The sequence below is a fragment of the Antechinus flavipes genome, chromosome 1, assembly GCF_016432865.1.
Source record: "Antechinus flavipes isolate AdamAnt ecotype Samford, QLD, Australia chromosome 1, AdamAnt_v2, whole genome shotgun sequence".
Classification (NCBI taxonomy): Eukaryota; Metazoa; Chordata; class Mammalia; order Dasyuromorphia; family Dasyuridae; genus Antechinus; species Antechinus flavipes.
In genome coordinates, this window is record NC_067398.1 from 131,364,633 (window position 1) to 131,385,450 (window position 20,818).

Below are 20,818 nucleotides of genomic sequence, written 5' to 3' on the forward strand. Positions count from 1 at the left end.
TAAGAATTCTAACACAGATCACCTAACACCATTTGCAATTCCCTTTCCCTTGTAATATGTAGTCTCCTAGGAAAGTCAGTTTATCTGTTTGAATTACAATGTGTGAAATTAAACGATGCATGAATTACTTAATAGAATCTAATAAGTTAATAAATTTTGAATAAACAAAGGACATGATGTGGTTTTTAGCCTACTTAAAGTATTACTTCTTTAAACTAACATTGAACAGTTTTCTATAAATTAAAATAAAATTTCACAGGAATGTGAACAGAAAATGATAAAAATTCTAGATTAAAGCATACTTCAATGTTCTAAGAAAGTGTGATTTCACCAGGGCAAATACAGCTTTCACCAGTGCAGGACACAACCTATCTATGAATCCTTAAAAAAAAAAAATCTCTATCTTGTGGTTCAAGGATGAGTGAGTCTCTCAAGATACATTTAGGTTAATTGTTAAACAATAAGATTAAATGCACATAAGATTTTTGTTCAAAGCAATTTAACTTATGATATAAATAACTTGTGGATGGACTAGAAAAAGAGATTCACATGTATTTAATAAGCTAGTTGGATTAATATTTTGTCTCATATGGAATGAAAAGCCTAATATATGAGTGTCTTAGATTGCAGTAAAGTTTCTTTTGGTTGTATTAGCCTTTTTTTTTGCTTAAACAATAATAATTGCCATATATAAGATGATTTAACAGTGCAAAGTATTTCTTATATTTTATTATAGTTGATCCTCATAACTATACTGTTAAGTGTTATTATAGCTAAGTCCCCATGAGTGAGAATAATGAATTCCTTGAAGTGTCTGCATGTATTCAAATCCTCACTATAAAATGTTATTATCTAAAATATAGTATTTAGTTGTAACATAATGAAAATATGTAGCACAAATCCCTCACTTACTCTAATTAGAACCTCCTGCATTATCCAACCCCATTTTGCAGAAGCTGGAAGTGTTTAAAGCATTTGCTCAGAGTTAAAACATGTATAAGCATCTAAGACAAAATGGAAAGCTGGGGAGGTCATCCTGATGCCAGGTCAATATCCATTCCCCTTTGCTGTCTCTAGATTCTAACTCCTGGGTTTTCTAGTCTTTCATTTTAGTATCTCTAATTCCTGGCATAATGCCAAGAAAATGGTAAGCAGTTAAGAAATGTTTGTTGAATTTAGTTGAAGGAAAGATAATTACATTGACATGTAGATTTTTAATAGGTTATCAAAATGGTGCAAATCATTTTTATTCTGTTACCATGTATGTACATGTACCCAGTAGGTTTTTTTTTAATGGACTAAGTCAAATTTCAGAAGTCTGAATTTATTTTGTTTGAACCATCAGTATCAGCCTTTTCTTGGGCAAGCACTGTCAATTTTATCCTGTGAATTTTATTAGCAATGTTCACGAGGCATTTACATTTTGGAAAGATATAGAATATGCCTTTTGTCTTTTTTGTGTGTTACACAAACAGCTTGAATTTATTGAATGCCTTTTCTCTAGGGAGCTTCAACTGCTTGATATGTTATTTCCATTTTCCTAAGGCAGCCACATAAGGTAAGAAGCAATTAGATATTATAATCCCTATATTCAGAATAAGCAAATTGAGTATCTGAGAGGATGAGTAATTCCCCTAAGGTCACAAAGCTAAGGAAACATAGGGACTAGAACTCTGATCTAAGTCTAGCTCATAGTTAATTCTACTCAAGTGTGACTTGAGACTGACAAACAAGATTAATAATTATTTGTGTCAAACACTCTCATTGCTATAATGTTAAAATTTGTGCATTATTACTAATGTCATGTCTGCATAAGCTAGCTTTGTGTGTATATACACATATTTTGATGAGTATTTTGATGAACTAATTTACAAGAGAATTTAAATCCTACCTCACATTCTTTCTATCTGTGTGATCCCAGGCAAGTCATATCCTCTCTGAGACTCATTTTTCTCCTTTATAAAATGAGGTGATTGGACTTGATGAATTTGAAAATGCCTTACAATTCTAAAAGTATAAGTCTACAAGCCTTTGAAGTGATCAATGTATAACACAGCATGTTTGAAAAAAATGGAATAACTAGTGAATCTGAACATCATAACTTATATTAGATTTTTTGACTCTTCCCATTGCCTAAATTAATCAGCTAACAGCTCAACCTTCTCTGCTTTGATTGTATTAATCCAACTTTCATCTGGATTTTTTTTAGATATATGCCTGAACTTCAATAATAGCATTAGATAATTACACAAGTTCCCTTGAAAATACTAGGATATCCTTTTACAGATAGCACTAATGGAAGGAAAAAATAATTGAATAAATTGCATGACCTAGGAAGTTTTACACAGAAGATAGAGGTTCCCAGAGTGTAAGTGGGAAAATAAAAAATGTTTCTCTAACTAGCTGAACACCTAATGGTAGGCTATGAACCAAATTGTGTCCACAAAGAAATTTATTTTTAGAAGTGAAACTCAAGTGTCTAGTGCAATTGAAAATAATTCAGTTTCTTAGTGTATGCAGTTTTTTTCCCTCATTATCCTTAAATGTCCTCATAAATATATTTGCCATTTATTTACTCTATTATATAAAGAGAGAGTGAATGCTATAGATCCTATTCAGTTCTCTCTGTCTCTCTTTTGTGTTAATAATTTGAAATAATTCCCATTTACCAAACTTAGTATTAATGTTTCTTATTTCTAAATATTGGAAAAGTCAGAAGGATATTCATGCTTAATAAAACATAATATCGGCAATGGAATTATTCTGTCAATATACTTCACCTATCCAGGTTTCAATTTCTTCACCTTATTAGTGATACAAATTAGGTTGATACAAATCAAAAGTTCTTAACCTTTCTTGTGTTATGGACTTTTTTGATAGCCTAGTGAAGTCCAGCATCTTCAGAATAATACTTTTAAATGCAAAACATAAAATATGTAATATTACAAAGAAAATAAAGTATATTGAGCTAAAGATGTGAATTTTTAAGGGCACTGACTCAAGAATAAAAACCTTTGGCCTAAGTAATCTGTAAGTGATCTTGAATATAGTAATCAAGGAAATATATATCCAAAAAGAAAGCTAATAGGGATCCCCAAAGAGATTATTTTAAAATTTTAATTTTTGAAAAAAAAATTTACATATGACAAAATTCTACCTTTCAAATGTAACCTCATGATGTCTCCATTTTAACCAATTCTCCCCATTTTTTAAAAGGAGAGACACCTGTTGGTGAAAGATTTGATCAGGATAAAAAGATATGTTGAAAGTACTTTTTAAAAAATTAACTGTCACTTTACTATAAGTAATCATTTGGTATAATCACAGTACCAGAATTTACAGTTTTAACTACTATAGCATATCTTTAATATTCACTATGATAGTCTGTTAACTATAAGCCAATATAGGCCCTATATCCTCCACTAAGCAATTGTGCTAAATACATAATCCAATATTTTCTTTTACTGCCAATAGATTTGATAACCTAAAACACTTGTTTAAATTATGAGCCTGGTCAGACAAAAACTTGTGCAGGTTTTGGCACACAATCCAATCTGGATGGTAAGAAAATGAAAGGAAATATTTCAGAGAACTGTGTACATTCAGTGCAAAGATGATATAACAGTTGGCTAATTAGACCTTAAACCCCAGAAGGTCGAATTGTTTGCTTGTGAAAGGCTCCTGGAAAAAAAAAAAAAAAAGGTTCCTTTATGGCTGAGCTGCGTAATATAGGTGGAACTTCCCTTCCCTGATGTACACACCAATGATAGAGAATTCCAGCATTAACACAGGATTGGCTGCAATACAATACAGAATCAGAGTGCCAAAAATGGTGGCAACATGCATCAGGAAATGAATCATAGCCTCTGGAGTATTTATGTAGTACACAATGAGCTTTTCACACCAGAGTTCATACTAGTTAATGAAAGGCACTGGAACAAATTAAGAAATTATGACATCAGGCCACCTATCTTCTCAGAACAGAAATTGTTAGCAGGATATAATTCAAAGGATGTTTTAATTAAAAATATCTATGTGCCATACACTATAGTAATAAACATCCCAAAAATGACAATGCCATTACAGAGTGATTACAGAATTAGCAATGGTCAAAAACAAATTTATTAATATAAATAATGTAATACATATGAAATGTTAGAATATATGTCACAACAGTTCGGAATTGGTAAGATTAAAGAACTTAAAACATGATATCCTATTGTACAAAAACCAACTACAAAATAAACATTTTAGCTGATTAATCAGCTGCCAGTTTCTTATAAATAAAACTAAGATATCAGATAAATTTTCTAATTTTTAATTTAGTTTTCATCATAACAGCATAATCTGCACCTTCCCTTTCATTTGGAGGAGAAGGGGACAAGCAGTGCTAGCATCACTTGTCTGGTGTTTATAGAGAGGAAAGTAGAGCTTCTTCTGCCCTACTTTTATGTTGGAAAGGATCACCTGTCAGACATAGCATTAGCACTCTCAGATTCTACAGCTGTGGAGTAAAAGAACCAGCTACTCCCACTTAACAGTATGTACACAGCTACATCCTCCCCTCTTGTCACAGGTGGAAGTACATCAGTGTATGAATAGCAAAAATCTCTATCAAAATGGGTAATGTCAGCTATTTTAGAATATCCGTATTCATTTTTCTGTAACATATCCTAGAACAAGGGGACTGTGGTACACAAAGCACTGTGCAATGACCATTAAGAGTGGGGGTCATGGTTTCCCCTACCATTTAAATAGAACACAAAAAAATCCAAGTATATACTCCTTATGCCCAATCAGTCCTCACTGACAAGACAATTAATTTAGTAAATTTCAATATTCTTATTGCTTAAATTACTACATGGTAGTCAGTTAAGCATTTAAGGAACTATATGCATTTTGCTAAGAGCGTTATTTACTACTAAAGAACATAAAATACTAAGAAGAAGGCGGCTTTATAATTTAACACTTTGGTCTTTTATTGAGGACTTATATAACTTACTTTTAAAAATAACTAGTGCTACAAGACACTAAAAATTAAGTGTACATTACTGTATTATTACAGGTATTGACTGGGGGGCTGAGAGATTAAAAAATAAACTATCAATGTTTGGCAAAAAAGAAGACAGTTGTATTTTTGGAAAATATAAAATATATGACTTTTATATTTCAAAAAACAAAAACAGGTATTCACATAATTTGTCTTCATCAATTTTTCTTCTTACCATTTACTGAGTAACTACATTGTAAGCCAATATCAAATATACTAAATTTATATGTTAATAGTAATGATCATAAATTTAATGCAAATATACAAAAATGACAACTTTTTCCATTTATTCAAGAGAAAATTACCTAACTCAAAGTCTTACATTGACTCTTTCTACAGCTAGATGAAAAGGCTGTGAAAGTGAGTTGTTAGAAAGACATAATCTTATTCCATTTATTTTTTTAAAATGTTATTATTGTACTGAAAAAAAGTACCTATTGGCATAGACAAAACAAAACAGAAAGAAAATAAAATCTCAACATTAAAAAAATAAAATAAATCTTTGGTAACCATAAAATTTTAAGTGTATCATTCATTTATAGGAGTCTCAGATATCTTTTCTGGATTTTAGCTTGTTATTACTTTGACATTTTTATTTGCTCAAAACTTCAATATGCCTTTTTATATGTAAGTGAATATAAATTAGTCAAGTGTTAATGTTTATTCTTTCTACTTAGATTGAATTGATACCGCTTATATTTTAAAAAACATATGTATACCAAAAAAAAAAAATTGATGTACATTTTAATGTAAGGGGAGATATTTTGTTTGCCTTTTTCTCCCCCCCAGTACTCTTTCATGAAATAAAATAGGAAAATCATTTTCTCTTTGGGACAAGGACATTTCCAAGTTTAACTCAATAAGTATATATCTGTGATGTAGCAAGTATATTTAATCCTTCAACTTATTTAATGTGAGTATCCTAAGCAAACAACTAAAGAACTCTAATGTAAAGGTTAATAGGTCTTTACATTCCCTTCTACAGCCTTATCTATGTTCTTTCCAAAATCAGGCCCAGAAAATCACACACATACCCAGGCTTACTAATGTTACTAATTTCTGAGATACAAATTTCTCGGAAGGCAAGGACAACCCTAAGTTTGTACTTGGCAGTGGGCCGAATTTTCCGCAGCTTCTGCCATTCAGAACTATGGACAGCTCCTATTTAGGCTAAAATTTAAAAGTTTTTCCTTTCCTTTTCACACACACCTCGAGTGGTTTTCTTTGTTTTAAGGCTTCCAAAGATGCTGAGGCGACATACTAACGTGTCTTCCACAAACTAGTTACTAAAAACAAACAGCTTGCATTTATAATCAACAGATCTGAGTAGAGTTGTTTTTAATCTCCTGTCTAACAAAAGGGTGAAAAAATGCTGACACTTAAAATCAGTGAACTATTCCCATTCATCTACATTCAGAGATATATAAGAACTACGTTTTGTTTTGTTTTGAAACACTTTTTATTATTAAATGGAAAACCCTACGTGTATCCAGTGGCTACAGGGTGTGTGTGCACACTAATAAAGAGGATCTTGTTTCACGACCTTCGCTAGACTATCTCTAGACAATATAAAGAGAACATTTCTACAATGCCAAGATCAGGAAGCTTTGTCCTTGGCTTGAATTCCACACTGGCAGAAGAGTTTAACAGCCTGCTCCTTGTCCTCCCTTCTTTCCCCGGATTTATCTTAAGTTAGCTAACGTGAGGAGAACAAGATTTCTTAAGTTGAGTCAGATTTGTAGTCAAGGTCAAATAAGGGTGTTGTTCAGTCTCGCTAGGGGGACTTTGGAAACGCCCCCTTTCCCTGCCTGGGGAACTTAATCTGAGCCTGAAGCTTCTTGTCACACTCTAGCTTGAGCCTCGCGGGTTTTGTATACGTCTGGGTTTTGGATTGTCTTGAAAACTAAAGCCAGAGAAAGTCCAAATGTTTCTTATCCTTATATCGCACACTATCTTAAAGGAAGTTGGTGGCAAGATACCTTGTGCACATAAAAATAGATAGATATGTGTATGTACGTGTATATATGAATATATACGTGTGTGTGCGTGTATGAGATCTGCGGAAAAGATCATCAAGACCTAAAGAGGCATGGTATCAGGTTCTTCATCTTTTCATCATACTTCCCCAGCCTAACAGAAATGGCTTTCTTGGTCCCAAGTTACTTCCCTGGCAGGGATTGGTAGGGCAGGGAGTGGGGGGAGGAGGGGTAATCACGACCTATCTTAAAGAAAACATGTTAAAAAACAACTACGCGCAGGGTGGTGTAAAGAGATTCTAGATGCCCTGAGCATCTCTCTGCCCCTTTGATCTACACTTTTCATCTTCTACAGGTAAAACTTTCCTTGCTTCCGCTGAACCCTCTCTGATTTGTAGGTAGTTCTCGCTTCTTCTCCTCTAAAGTCTGAGGAAAAGAGACCGCTTTCGTAACAGTTGGTCAAGATTAAAGTGATGGTTCTACCCAAGACTTGCTAGAAACTAGTTGAAGAGAAGTGAGGCACTCCCAGCCATGGCAGCGGCAGGCACCACTACCCCACCCCGTCGCCGGCCCCCAGCCCAATCCCGGGGAGGGGGTGGAGGGACCTTCCTCCCAAGTGAGAGGAAGTGTATTTGAAGAAAGGTGGGGCAAGGACCAGACCCCCGCCCCCTCACCTGAAATCACTATAAGGGTGGATAATCCAGAAACCTGCAGTTTTAACCCTTTCCTGCTCCTTCTCCACTGCCTTCTGGCTGCCGAACATGCGGAGGGAGAATTTGTTGACGCCCGGCTGCAGCATGGAGGTGAATTGCCTTTGCATGAAGCCGTACTGCCGCCGGGGTCCCTCGGCATCCTCAAAGCCCACCACAGGCTCCTCGCCGCCGCCGGCGCCCGCGCCGCCACCGCTGCCCCCGTCCACCTTGAAGCACACGGAGTTGCCATGCTCCTTGGTGCTGCCGCCTCCGCCCCCCGCGGGGCTGCCCAGGTTCTTCTCTGCCGTTGCCCCCGAAGCGCCAGACCCCGAGGCTGGAGCTTTCACCGGGAAGACGCTGTTGCCGTCGTCCCGGCTGCTGGACGAGGAGTTGGGCTTCCCAGCGCCTTCCATGGTTGGAGGACGTGGTCTGTGGGGGAGCGGAGCTCCAGGCTCACCAAAGGGAAAAGCAAAAGAAACAAAGTCAGAAGAGAACCTAGGCTCACTGTCCCTTGCTCACTCCGGTTCCCCGTTTGGCTCCCGCCACCGCCGCCACAGCCGCCGCCGCGGCGTTTGTGCCGCTGCTCTCGCTGCCGCTGAAGCGAGGCAAGCAGAGCCCAGGCTCCTGACTCCAGCCTCCCTCGCTCGGGCTGCTGCTTCGGCTGCCTCGCTCGTTCGGCTCTGTCTTCTCTTCGGCTGCCCTCTGCTGGTGGAAAAGAACCCTCTCCCTCTCTTTTGCTCCCTCCCTTCTTTCAACACTTTCTCCGGACTCCTTCAGTGCGTGACATTGAGCTCAGGAGTCCTTGAAGATATCCATCCCCATACACACACACACACACACACACACACACACACACACACACACACGCACACGCACACTTTTATATTTCAATAATGTGAGGCAGTTTGTATCTACATGTTGGAGTGAGAGAAAGAAGCAGGTGCAGGACAAATGTTCACGTATCTGTGGGGGTGTGTGTGTTTATGTGTTAGAGCAAGAGACACACACACAGGGCGTGTACGGCTGGGAGTCTTAAGGCAGAATGTTTGAGCAGTTACAGAGATAGCTTGGGCATCTGTGATAGGAACACTGATAAAGACAACTTGGTGTGAGAAGGAGCTTTGAGAGTGGAAGGAAAGGCAGATATAACCCAGCTTGTCACAGAAAGTGGAATAGGGCAGGAGGGTGAAAGGACTAACACTGGATAACCTTATGTGATCAGCTGCTTGTGGTTTTACAGATTAAGGAATTGTAACAGGGAAAAGACAACTGACCTCCTTCTACTTCCTCCTATTCATCTTAAAAGAATCCTTATGAGCATAGAAAAGGTTGTGGTTTTTTTTTTTTCCTTTTACCCGGGTCAAAATCACTTTACTGAGATCCATTTTTCATATAGCCACCAGGAGGGGAAAAAAATGGATGATAGAGACCAATCTTTTACTGACCTATCTTTACGAATGAGTTATGTAAGCAATGACACACTAAGGGGCATGTGTTGGCTGGCCAATATTCACCTAAATCACACTCAGAAATAGAGGCTCTTTCCAGCGCATTTGTAAAATGGCTGAGAAAGCAATCAGGATGTAAGACCCATATAAGGAAAGAAAAAAGAAAAGTATTCATATAGCATATTAAAAGTACCAAAGGAATTTTTAAAATAAATTATGGGAGACTGGAAAGATCAAATTTCTCTCTCTCTTTCTCTCTCTCTTTTTCTCTCTTTCTCTCTTTCTCTCTCTCTCTCTCTCTCTCTCTCTCTCTCTCTCTCTCTCTCTCTCTTTGTCTCTCTCTCTCTCTCCCCCCCCCCATGTGTGTGTTTTGTCCTCCCTTTCTCTCCTATCAAAATAACAGAATTCAGGATATATTGATGAAAGGTCCATGATATAAAGCATAGGAGGATAATTTTTGATGGAAAACAAGCAGATTTTATGATTAGAACCATTGAAAACCAGTTGGAACTAGATCAAGACCACTGCAACCAGCAAATCCTGGAAGTGTGTATTTCCCTAATCTGCCAAGAGTTCAGTCAGAAGCTGCATGGCAACTATGTTGTACAAGATGCTATAGAAAAGATGCTTGAAAGGGATGGGAAATTGAAATATAGAACATTTGCTGAGGTTAGTTACAATTCTGAGAATCCATGCATGACTCTGGGTGGGAGGAAGTTTTATAAGGCAAAACAAAAAGTAGGATAAGGTGCAAGCCATGAAATACTGGGTTTACAAAGTAATAGGTGCTATGCAGGCACAGAGCAGGTAATGGACATCAAGTGTCTGAAACTAGAACTTTCCTTGATTTACACTTCTGCTCAAAGTCCCTAGTATCTCATATCACAGAAAAGCTTTGTAACTTATCAAAAAATAATGCAAATAGGTCACATTTTATTAAAAAGATCTGGTTATCTTTTGTCTATATTTAGTAAGAATATAATACTCCTTCAGTGACAGAGAAAAACTTCACCAATTAAATGTACTTGTTATAATGTAATTTTCATTAAAACAGCTGTTCCTTTTCTTCTGGACAGCTGCTGAATATTTTTTACATCAACATTTAATAGTAGTGTGCTCTAAACACAGACTGGGAAGTTATTTTGGCTGAATTTTGCTGAGTTTCAAGGACTATACAAATCTACTATGACAACCCAATTGCATACTAAAGACTCAAAACATTGTTCAGAAATTTCCCCATAACACATTGTTGAGACAAACTATATTATATATTTTATTTCCCTAAAGTCTAATCTGTTATATTTTTAGTTGTCTTATTAATACATAAAATCAAAGAAAAACACTATTAAAACCAGTTTGACTTTATACAAATTAACTTTAATTTGCAAATAAATCAAAGACATAGTTTTTCCATGCTACTTATTGGTAGCTGATTAGGATAGTAGAGTTTTTGAAGAAAATCAAAATACAAAAGTTTTCTGGAGAAAAAAAGATTCTTTGAAAGTGAATATAAAAAGAGGGATGAATCAAAGAAAGGGAGAAAAAAGGAAGAACTTCATTTCTTGAATGAGAGAGAAAGAGGAAAGAAAGGTATAAAATACTAACCTGTATTTTAGTGTATTAGCAAAATTATTCATCTGAATTCAGCTCTTTGGAGAGTATGCAACCATCTTTATTTGATTCTTCTAGATTTGGGTTCAGAATATAAATTGAATCAGATTGGGCTAGAGAATAAAATTATGTGTTCACAATTCTCTGAGCAGAGAATAGATGAAATACAAGCCTATTTTTAAGCATCTTTTATACAAATATTATCTTGCACCCACACCAATAGGCTAGGGCCTTCTTCCACTCATCTCTCTCCCTCAGTCCATATCTTGACCATAACAGATAATTTTTTAATTTTAATGTACTTTGATATGCATCCTGGTATAGTAGAAAGAGTACTGAATTTGTACAGATGGCCCACAGCTCTATCTGGGATTGGCAACTAAACAGACAATTGTATGACTTTAGGTAAGTCACAGAACCTGGCAGAATTTCAGCCCCTTCCTATATAAAAAAGAGACAATAATTATTTGTCCTACCTGTCCCTTAGAGTTGTTGTGAGGGAAAGTTGGTAAAATACTACATAAATATGAGTTATTATTGTTATTATTATTATAGGTTTATTGATTGAACTCTCTAGAAGAAATTAGATGAGAATTTTCTTCTAAGTAATTTAGTAAATGGAAATGCTATGATTTTTTAATGCTATGCCATTTAACAGTGAAGATGTCAAAATGTCTCAGCATTTTAGAAGAATCAAACTCATGGAATCTTTAGAGAAAATCAATTATAAACTGTAAATTTAATGTATTATCTCATGAGAATGTCATATCAGTACTTGTATGCTTTTCAGCATATACAAGGACTGTGCATCTTTTAAACTGTTCCTTTCTCCTTTAATACTCTGGTTAAGATCACATTTCAGGCAGTAGCAGAAGATTAATATGAATCTAAAATAAAATCTCTATGCAGACGCAAGCATATGTGAAATGAGACCAAAAAGATAGATAGGAAGGCTTGAATTTTGACAACTTACTGAAGAATCCTAAATGAAACTTAGAGACATGAGAGATATAACATATCTGAACCCTCAAAAAGCCTGAAGTCCAAGTTATTTATTTGTAAGGAAAGGTGTTTTAAATGTCTTTTTATCCTTTGAAAAAAGCTAATATAGGTGGGGGGGAGGGAAGATAATGGATTAAAAGATAATTCACCAGCAAGTATTTTCCAGAATCTCTAAAATTAAAATTAAGTAAGAAGCATCAGAGCTTAAAAAGCACTGATTTTAAAATTAAGAAAAGCATTTTTTTCCTTTTGCATTTAATTGTATTTATTATTAATGATTGACATAAATAATATTTGATAAATTGATTTACATAACAAACATTTATAAAGCACTTTATGTAGATTATCTCATTTGTTCCTCCCAATAATCCTATAAAGTAGGCATTATAGATGTTAGTATCATCTTTATTTAACAGATGAGAAAACTGAGGGTTGGTGGTTAAGTGATTTGTCCTTTTCCAAGGTTAAACAAATAGTGAATGTTAGGGCCAGTCTTCTTGATTCAAATCTCACATGCCCAAATGGCCTTTACATATGATTTGAGCTAATATTCCTTGGTTTATTGTTTCCACCAATTAGAATGTGAATTCCTTACAACTATTTGTATCTTGAGATCTTAGCTAGATACTTTGCACACATTTAGGAACTTAACAAATGCTTTATTCATTCATCTCACAAAGTCCATGGAAAGTTAATGTGATATGTTGTTGGTAGTGTGTGTTTGGCTATTTAATAACTGTGAGGTCTGTATTTTTTAAAGATTTCAGTCCCTTTTTGTAAAACCAACTCATTTTAGAGTTCTGACTCTTTAGATCAAGATAGACCTTGTGCCTTAACTCTAAAACATTCCAGGTTGTTCTGTCGGTCTAATTTTGTGCTTTACGAGTCAATAACAAATATGTTAATCTCAAATTATGTTTCCAGGTGTTTTAATACATCCAAAGTGTATGTGGTTGCCTTATCATCCAGTAGAGCATTTCTACAATTCTACAAATGTAAAAGTAACATTTACAATTGATCAGCAAGAATTATTGAATGGCTACTACTATGTGAAAGCCTATGTAGGGCCTGGGTATTCAAAAAATTACAAACAGACATTAACTTCAATGAATTTAGGAAAAGGTGACTAATTATATCTTGGAAATAAGTTTAAAGGATTGTAATGCCCTTACAAAGTTTCTGAACTATAACAATCCAGGGAATTCCATTTTTTCTTGTCATTTCAAAGTTATCCCAATAGATTACCATCCACAGCAAAATGCTAGGAAAAGAGTAGTATGCTCTTGTAAAAGAGGATTATAATTTTTGCAGATTGTGAAGGAATGAGTCAACAAAGTCTGCTGAAAGGGATTATAATGTAGGGGTTATGAATTTCCTCTTTTCTGAGTCACCAATAATTGGTAACACCTTCAGTGTCAATTTTTTTTTTTTTTTGCTTTCATCTGATTCAGAGACAAGATCCTGATTGAGTTATTTTGTATTTATTTCCAAAAAATGGTGATGGATTTACACTGGTCTATTTACATTCCTCCCCTGCTCATTTTTGTTAGCAATGGCGTGCATTTATCAGAACTGTTGTCCTGGATTATTAGTCCCTCCCCTCGGTGCTCAGTGCAATGCCAAGCATATAATAGATACATAATAAATGCTTTATCTATTTATACATCTATCTATATGTGCAAATATGCACATATAAATATATAAATGGATTCTGGGATGAAGTAATATTGGAACAGATATTTTTAATGCAATTACTAAATATTTTAGCTGGTTTGCTTTCTAATCTACAAATTTTTCAAATGTTTATAAATGGAAGTGTAAATAAGGAAAATACTTTTTTTAAGCTAAAGATTTCTTATGCATTTCTTATTGGTTTCTGTAAAACTTTTATGTGATATTTAAAACTAATAAAAATAATAATCAAAGTATATTGAACAGAAAAGTAACATTTACAATTGATCAGCAAGAATTATTGAATGGCTACTACTATGTGAAAGCCTATGTAGGGCCTGGGTATTCAAAAAATTACAAACAGACATTAACTTCAATGAATTTAGGAAAAGGTGACTAATTATATCTTGGAAATAAATAACAATGACCTCCTTAGATGTAGCAATTCATACTTATAAATCTTTTGTTCTTGTTTATAACCCTTTAGGTCAGATATTTCAAATATCATTACCCTCAGTTTATGAATGAAAAAACTGAGACTCAGAGAGATAGAATAATTTGCCAAAGGCCACAGAGTCTTAAGCTACAGAGTTGGCACTACAACTCATGGAAAGATTGCTGTTGACATCAGAACTCAGTGTGAATTCAAATTCTATCCTACCTTTATCATCGTAGGCAACCAGTTAACTTTTCTGAGACTCAGCTTCCTTGTCTGTCAGATAAGGGGGACTAAATTAGATCATCTCTTCTAGTTCTAAATCTATGATACTATTATTATAAACTAATGCTTATTTTGAAAAGAATTTCATGAAGTCTAAAGTAGGATCTAGTAATATGTGAAATGAAGCAAGTGACATATATGCCTGATGCTTTGAATTTAGAAAAAAATTATCTGTCTAAATTTTCAAATGAAATCTTGTGTTACAGAATCACAACATGAGATTTAAAAACAAATCATTAAGTAGAGATGGAAATGATTGAGTTAATATTGTCATTTGATGGCATCTAAGTGAGAAGAGGGTCAGAAGATTATGCTTTTTTAACATCACAATAAAATTTTATATTTTTACAAAAGAGTCCATGTTCTCATTCCCTTCTATTGAAAATAAAGCACTTTTATATGAAGAAAGACCTCATTTACATCATAAAGCAAATAAATAATTCTGACTTATTTTTCTCCTAAGCCTTCACTGGAGAAGTTTCTACAAAGGTATGTGCCAATGATCCATGTTAATGGAAAAATCTTGAAAGGTTAGAGAGATGTTTCTACCTTATAAGCTGCCAGTATAAGACTAGTACCAAAGTCAAAAGAATTGAGTTAATAAAGAAATGTCTATGACATGAAATGATTTTCCATCACTTATATCCAAGGAATAATTTACTTTGCTAGCAGTCTTTGTGAAAGTGATTCTCTATAGAAATTTCTCCAGAAACTTGATTTATTTTCATCATCTTTGTCATCATTGTTCATCCTTTGTTCTCAAAGAGGACAAATTGTAGGATGATGTTGGAGTCAAAGTACGTATGTCCAAATGTAGCTAATCAGTCCAAGCTTGGAAGGCTCTACCACAGGTCATGCACAAATAGTCATAAATGAACATCAGGTTTAAAGTTATTTCTAGATTTATGAATCTCATATTTCCTTTGTGCTACTGTGATTCTGCTTTGCTCACAGAGCATAGTCCCTTTTTTGATGTGAGCATGCCATGCTAGGTAGTCCTGTATCAATGTCTGCCAATTGAGACCTCTAGAGTGTCTTTTTTATACCACTTCTTCTGACTTCTGTGTGAGATCTTGCCTTGTCCAAGTTCTCCATAAAATAGCCTCTTGGGTATACATACATTTGACATTCACACTATTTGACCAGAAACACTAATATTTTTATAATCATTTACTAGATGCCTTTTGTGTTCATTAAAAACTTTTAGAACTTTATGAGGACATAATAAGGGGGTAGTCTTGTCTTTACAATAGCATGCTTTTGAAAAATGAAGAAAAAAGAGATAACTTCACATGTTCTTAATCCTATCACTTATATAAATGGCAATTGTCTTGTGTTTTAATTTATAGAATGAAACTATTTGCCTTTTAAATCTACCTTACACTTATATGGACCTTGATTTGACTAACTTCATTGTTATAGTATTTGATGAAAATCTTATTTCCCCAATCCTTCCCTTATTCTTTCAGTGAGGAAAATATTCCAATCGATGTTTCCAACCTTTATGCTTTTGCAGTTCTTTAGTTCACCCTTGCTTTCTTGTCCTTAATCTGAGGTTATTGTCACTGAGCTGATTATCCAGTCAGGGAGGATTTAATTCATGCAGAATGAGATATTTGAATTAACCATTGGGTGGCATTGTATTTTACTTTCCAGTCTTGGACTCTTAAATCACTCTAACATGAGCTTTTAGTTAGGATGGTCTTTTGTAGCTGGCTGCAATGTTATACACTGGCCACTAGAGAGCACTCAAACCTGTAAATACCTAAGTCATTGTTATCCCTTCTTTACTCACCAACTCACACAGGCTTTCAAATGCTTGATTCTTGGAAAAGATTTCTAAAAATTAGGAGATAAAATGAAATTTTCATAAAATAATATTTATTCTTTTACTTGTAGCCCCCACCCCTTAGTAATATTCTACTTTCTCAGGTAACTATCATTTCCATGATATACATAGATTTAAATAATTAGTATGATATGAACATATTTAGCCAATTCTACATGAAATAAAGTGAAAAGAAAAATAGACAAAATAGTCTTGTGAAGACAAAAATAATCACTAACTTTCTTCTTCATTCAATGTTCTTCCCAGTGTAAATGATCTTAGAGAATAAACCTTGTTAGTAAATATCCCATAGGCTTAAACAATGCAATGGGAGGGAAGTGCTTGCTCACCATTCTCAGGCTCTTAGATAAAAGATTCTTAGGGAGATGAGATTGTTCTTCTTTCCATCTATCATAAATCAGACTTCAACATTGTATAAATATCAATAAATATCAGACTCCGGGTGGTTTTGGTTGTGATACCATTTTTTCCTCCATTCAGCCCTTAGTCATTGTGACTTCTTCAATTTTTCAAATGGAAATCCAGGATAATGAAAGTGCAAATAATATCTCTTTCATATTGTTGTGTTCACTTGTTTAAAAGCAGTCTTTTGTGATCTTGAGACTATCCCATTTCTCTTGTTATTATTTTCACAAGGAAGACCAGGGGAAACATTCACTCTTGGTGGAAGGTTTCAGGACTCTCAATGCCCTTAGTGGTTCTAACCATTTATTTCATAAACAAACTACCAAATTTGGCTTTCTTTTGGCTTCTAAAAAGTAGCTACTATTGGCATTATGTTTACTCTAACTAAACTTTGACCTGATGAAAAGATGATGAATTTTACCTTCCCTATTTTGAAAAAACAGTACATATTTTTGGTTAATGGGTGGGTTTTGCGTTTGAAAGATCTTTACAATCAAGCAATTAAAAAGGAAGTCAGAAAGTTCGTAGAATTCAGTTTAAACCATCATAGTCCACTATCAACACCTATAGGGAAGGAATATCATTATTTATTATTTTTTCTTCTCTTGATTGATCCCTTCCTTCTATGAGGTCTTAGTTTCAGGCAGCTTCCTTTTTGCCTAAGTTAGATATCATTTCTGTTTCTATAAGTTAGTTGCTAACTATGTACCAGGAATTGTACTAAACTGAGGAGATACAAAAGAAAAAATACAATAACAAAAATAACAATCTCAGCTTTCAAATACTTTACCTTCTGTTGTAGCAAGAATATAGGCAGAATAAATTATATAAAATGTACATATAATTTCCAATTCTTGGTCACTACAAAAAAAGTTGCTATAAATATTTGTGCATAATAGATTCTTTTCCATTTTTCCTTTATCTTTTTGGGATACAGACCTAGTAGTGGTATTGTTGGATCAAAGAGAATATACATAGTTTGATAGCCTTTTGGGAATAGTTCATATTGCTCTCCAGAAAGGTTGGATCAGTTCATGACTTTGTCAAATGAATTAGTGTCCCAGTTTTCCCATAGGCCCTTCAACATTTGTCATTTTCTTTTTCTGTCATGTCAGCCAATATGATAAACATGAAGTGGTACCTCAATTGTTTTAATTTGTATTTCTCTAATCAAAAATTATTTAAGTAATTTTTTCACATGACTGGATAACTTTGATTTCCTCATCTGAAGCCTGCCTGCTCATATCCTTTGACCATTTATCAAATGAGCAATGACTTATATTCTCATAATTTTGACTCCACTTTATATCTTAAAAACAAAACCTTTATCAGTAATACTTGATGTAAAAATATTTTCCCCAGTCTCTTGCTTTCCTTTTAATTTTAGTTGCATTGGTTTTGTTTGTACCAAAAACCTTTTAATTACATTTAATATAAAATATTATATAAAATATAAAGTGGATACTTTTAATTGCATTTAATCAGAAGTATCCACTTTATATTTTGTAGTGCTCTCTATTTTTCATTTAGGCACAAATTCTTCCTTTATCCATAGAGCTTATAAGTAAACTATTCCATGTTCTCCAAATTGCTTATATTATCACCTTTTATATCTAAAGTGTGTACCTATTTTGATCTTATCTTTGTATACAATGTAAGATGCTGGTTTATACCTAATTTCTGCCATATTGTTATCACATTTTCCTAAAAGCTTTTATTAAATAATGAGTTTTAAGTGATAGTTTTTTTCCTCATCACCTAGTCTAATTCCTTCAATTTCTTTTCCTTCTCCTATTACTAAAGCTAACATTCCTACTACAATATTGAATGACAGTAAAAAAGTGATAATGATCATTTTTGCTTTACCCCTGATCTTATTAAGAAAATTTCTAGCTTATTTTTATTATAGATAATGCTTGCTAATGATTTTTGGTGGAATTTACTTATAATTTTAAGGAAATTTTATTTATTCCTATGCTTTCTAGTGCTTTTAATAGGAATGTCAAAAAGGCACATACACAATAGAAAAGTTATTTCTAGAAAGAAAAGCATTAGTAACTAAGGGGACTAGGCCTAAATAAATTAAAACCCCTGCCCCAAAAAAGGTAGCATTTGAAGTGAATCCTTTGTAATAGTATTTTTTTAAGTACATGTAAAGACAATTTTCAACATTAGTTTTTTTTTCTTATAAAATTTTGAATTCCAAATTTTCTTCCTTTCTCTTTTCCTCTTCCTAAGACAATAAACAATTCGACTTACATTATATATATGTAGTCATGTAAAACCTAATTACAAATTAGTCATGTTGTGAAGGAACAGTTTGTAAAACATTTATGATTTGGAAAAGGAAAAAAAAAACATAAAAATAAGGAAAGTGAAAAAAGTATGCTTTGGTATGCATTCAGAGTCCATCAGTTCTCTCTCTCAACGTATATAGTATCATTGTATTGCTGAAAATAGCTAATTCATTCATACTTGATTATCACATAATATTACTATTATTACAAACAATGTCCTACCAATTCTGCTTATTTCAGTTTGCATCAGTTCATGTAAATCTTTTTGGGTTTTCCTCAAATCTGCCTGCTTATCATTTTTTTAAATAGCAAAATAGTATTGTATTTCATTCATATGCCACAACTTTTACAATTTATTCCTCAATTAATGGGCATCCCCTCAAATTCTAATTTTTTGCCACAACAAAAAGAGCTGATACAAATGTTTTGTACACAAAGGTACTTTCCCCTTTTTAAAAAAATCTGCTTGAACTAGAGACCTCATAGTGATAGTGCTAGATTAAAAGGCATATGCACAGTTTGATTTCCCTTTGTTCATACTTCTAAATTGCTCTTCGAAGTGGTTGTATCAGTTCCCAACTTCACCAACAGTACATTAGTGTCCCAATTTTCCCACAATCTAACAATAATCATTTTCCTTGTGAAATGATTCTTGAAGGAACCTAGAAATTCAAAAGGAGGGAGGTAAGAAGAGCAAGCATTCCAAGCATGGAGAAAAGCAATGATATGTTAAAGAAATGGGAGATGGAGCATTATGTGTGAGGAGCAGCAAATAGACTAGTATAGCTTGACTTTAGAGTTTATGGAAGGAAACAATAATGTGTAACAAGACTATAAAGATAGGAAGACTGATTGTGCAGAGTTTTATATATCAACCAAAGAAGGTCACTCAAATAATTGGGATTTATTAACTGAATGTTATGTGCCTGACATTGTGCTATGTGCTAAATTAAATATTCAAAGGAAGGTAAAAAATCCCTTACTGTGAAGGAGTTTATGAAGGTGATGATATGCAAACAACTATGTGTAAATAAGGGATTAATTGAAGATAATCAACAGAGGGAAGCACTCTCATTAAAGGTGATCTAGAAAGTCTTCCTCAGAAGATGAGATTTCTGCTGAGTCGTGAGGGGGTGGGAAACAAGGAGTGGGGAGAGAACCTCATTCATTTGAGTAAGGAGGAAGTTCTAGGCAAGGAAGACAGTGAAAAAATGTTCATCTTTGGAAGATGTAGTATCTGATGAATGAAACAGCAAGGAGGTGTGTCACTGGATTGCAGAATTCTTAAAAGTTAGGGTAGTGAGAATAAGGTGTTAAAAAAAAAAACTGGAAAGGTAGAAACAAGCCAATCAGAGGATTTTATATTTGATCCTGGAGAGAACAATCAGAGGAGTTTATAAATGATCCTGAAAGTAATTGGGAACTATTGCAATTTACTGAGTGAAAAGTAGGAGAAAACATGATTATCATTTTGTTTATTTATGAAGCAAGAAGAGATGAGATGAGGATTCCAATTAGAAGACTATTGTAGTAGTCTTTGCAGGATGTGCTTAGGGCTTAAAGTAGGCCAGTGGCTAAATGGAAGTATAAACAATAAATAATGGGAGAAAATTTTGGCCTAAAACAATTGGCAGAATAAGCAGTGAATCTCACTCTCTCATGTTCACCTACATTTGATCATAAAACAACACAAAAAACAGATCCTAGAGTGGAACCAGCAATGAGATGAGGTAAAACAACGACATCTCAGAAAACTAGGAGGATCAATAGGAAGGGTCTATCTTACTTGGGCAAGAGGAGGCACAATCCAGGACAGGGAGCTTCCTAATAAGCTGGCAGCAAGCCCCACCTCAGCAAACCAGCAAGAGATCTTGAGCTCCAGTGTGGTAGAATGGTCAAAGACCAATAAGAGAACCCTCTCCTGTACCTTGATATAATCAGGGAAATCAAAGAGAGAAGGAACTACCTGTGCTTCAGTGTAACCCTAGGATAGGAAGGCATCTTCCAGCAGTTAGACTTTGGGGTGCTTCAGTGTGGAGCCTTGACAAATTGAGCAGTACCCTACTGGGCCTCAGCATACACCATTCTCACCACTA

At 34.4% G+C, this 20,818-nt stretch overlaps 1 protein-coding gene across 2 annotated transcripts in view; it reads right to left on the minus strand.

Annotated features, from left to right (window-relative positions):
* HCN1 (hyperpolarization activated cyclic nucleotide gated potassium channel 1) overlaps positions 1–8,217 on the minus strand; it is a 595,741-nt gene extending 587,524 nt beyond the window's left edge. For both annotated transcript variants that reach the window (XM_051990587.1, XM_051990583.1), the window contains exon 1: positions 7,701–8,217. In XM_051990587.1, the coding sequence (XP_051846547.1) occupies positions 7,701–8,131 (431 nt within the window). In that variant the 5' untranslated portion in view covers positions 8,132–8,217. The remainder of the gene's footprint in view (positions 1–7,700) is intronic.
* Between the last annotated feature and the right edge of the window lie 12,601 nt (positions 8,218–20,818).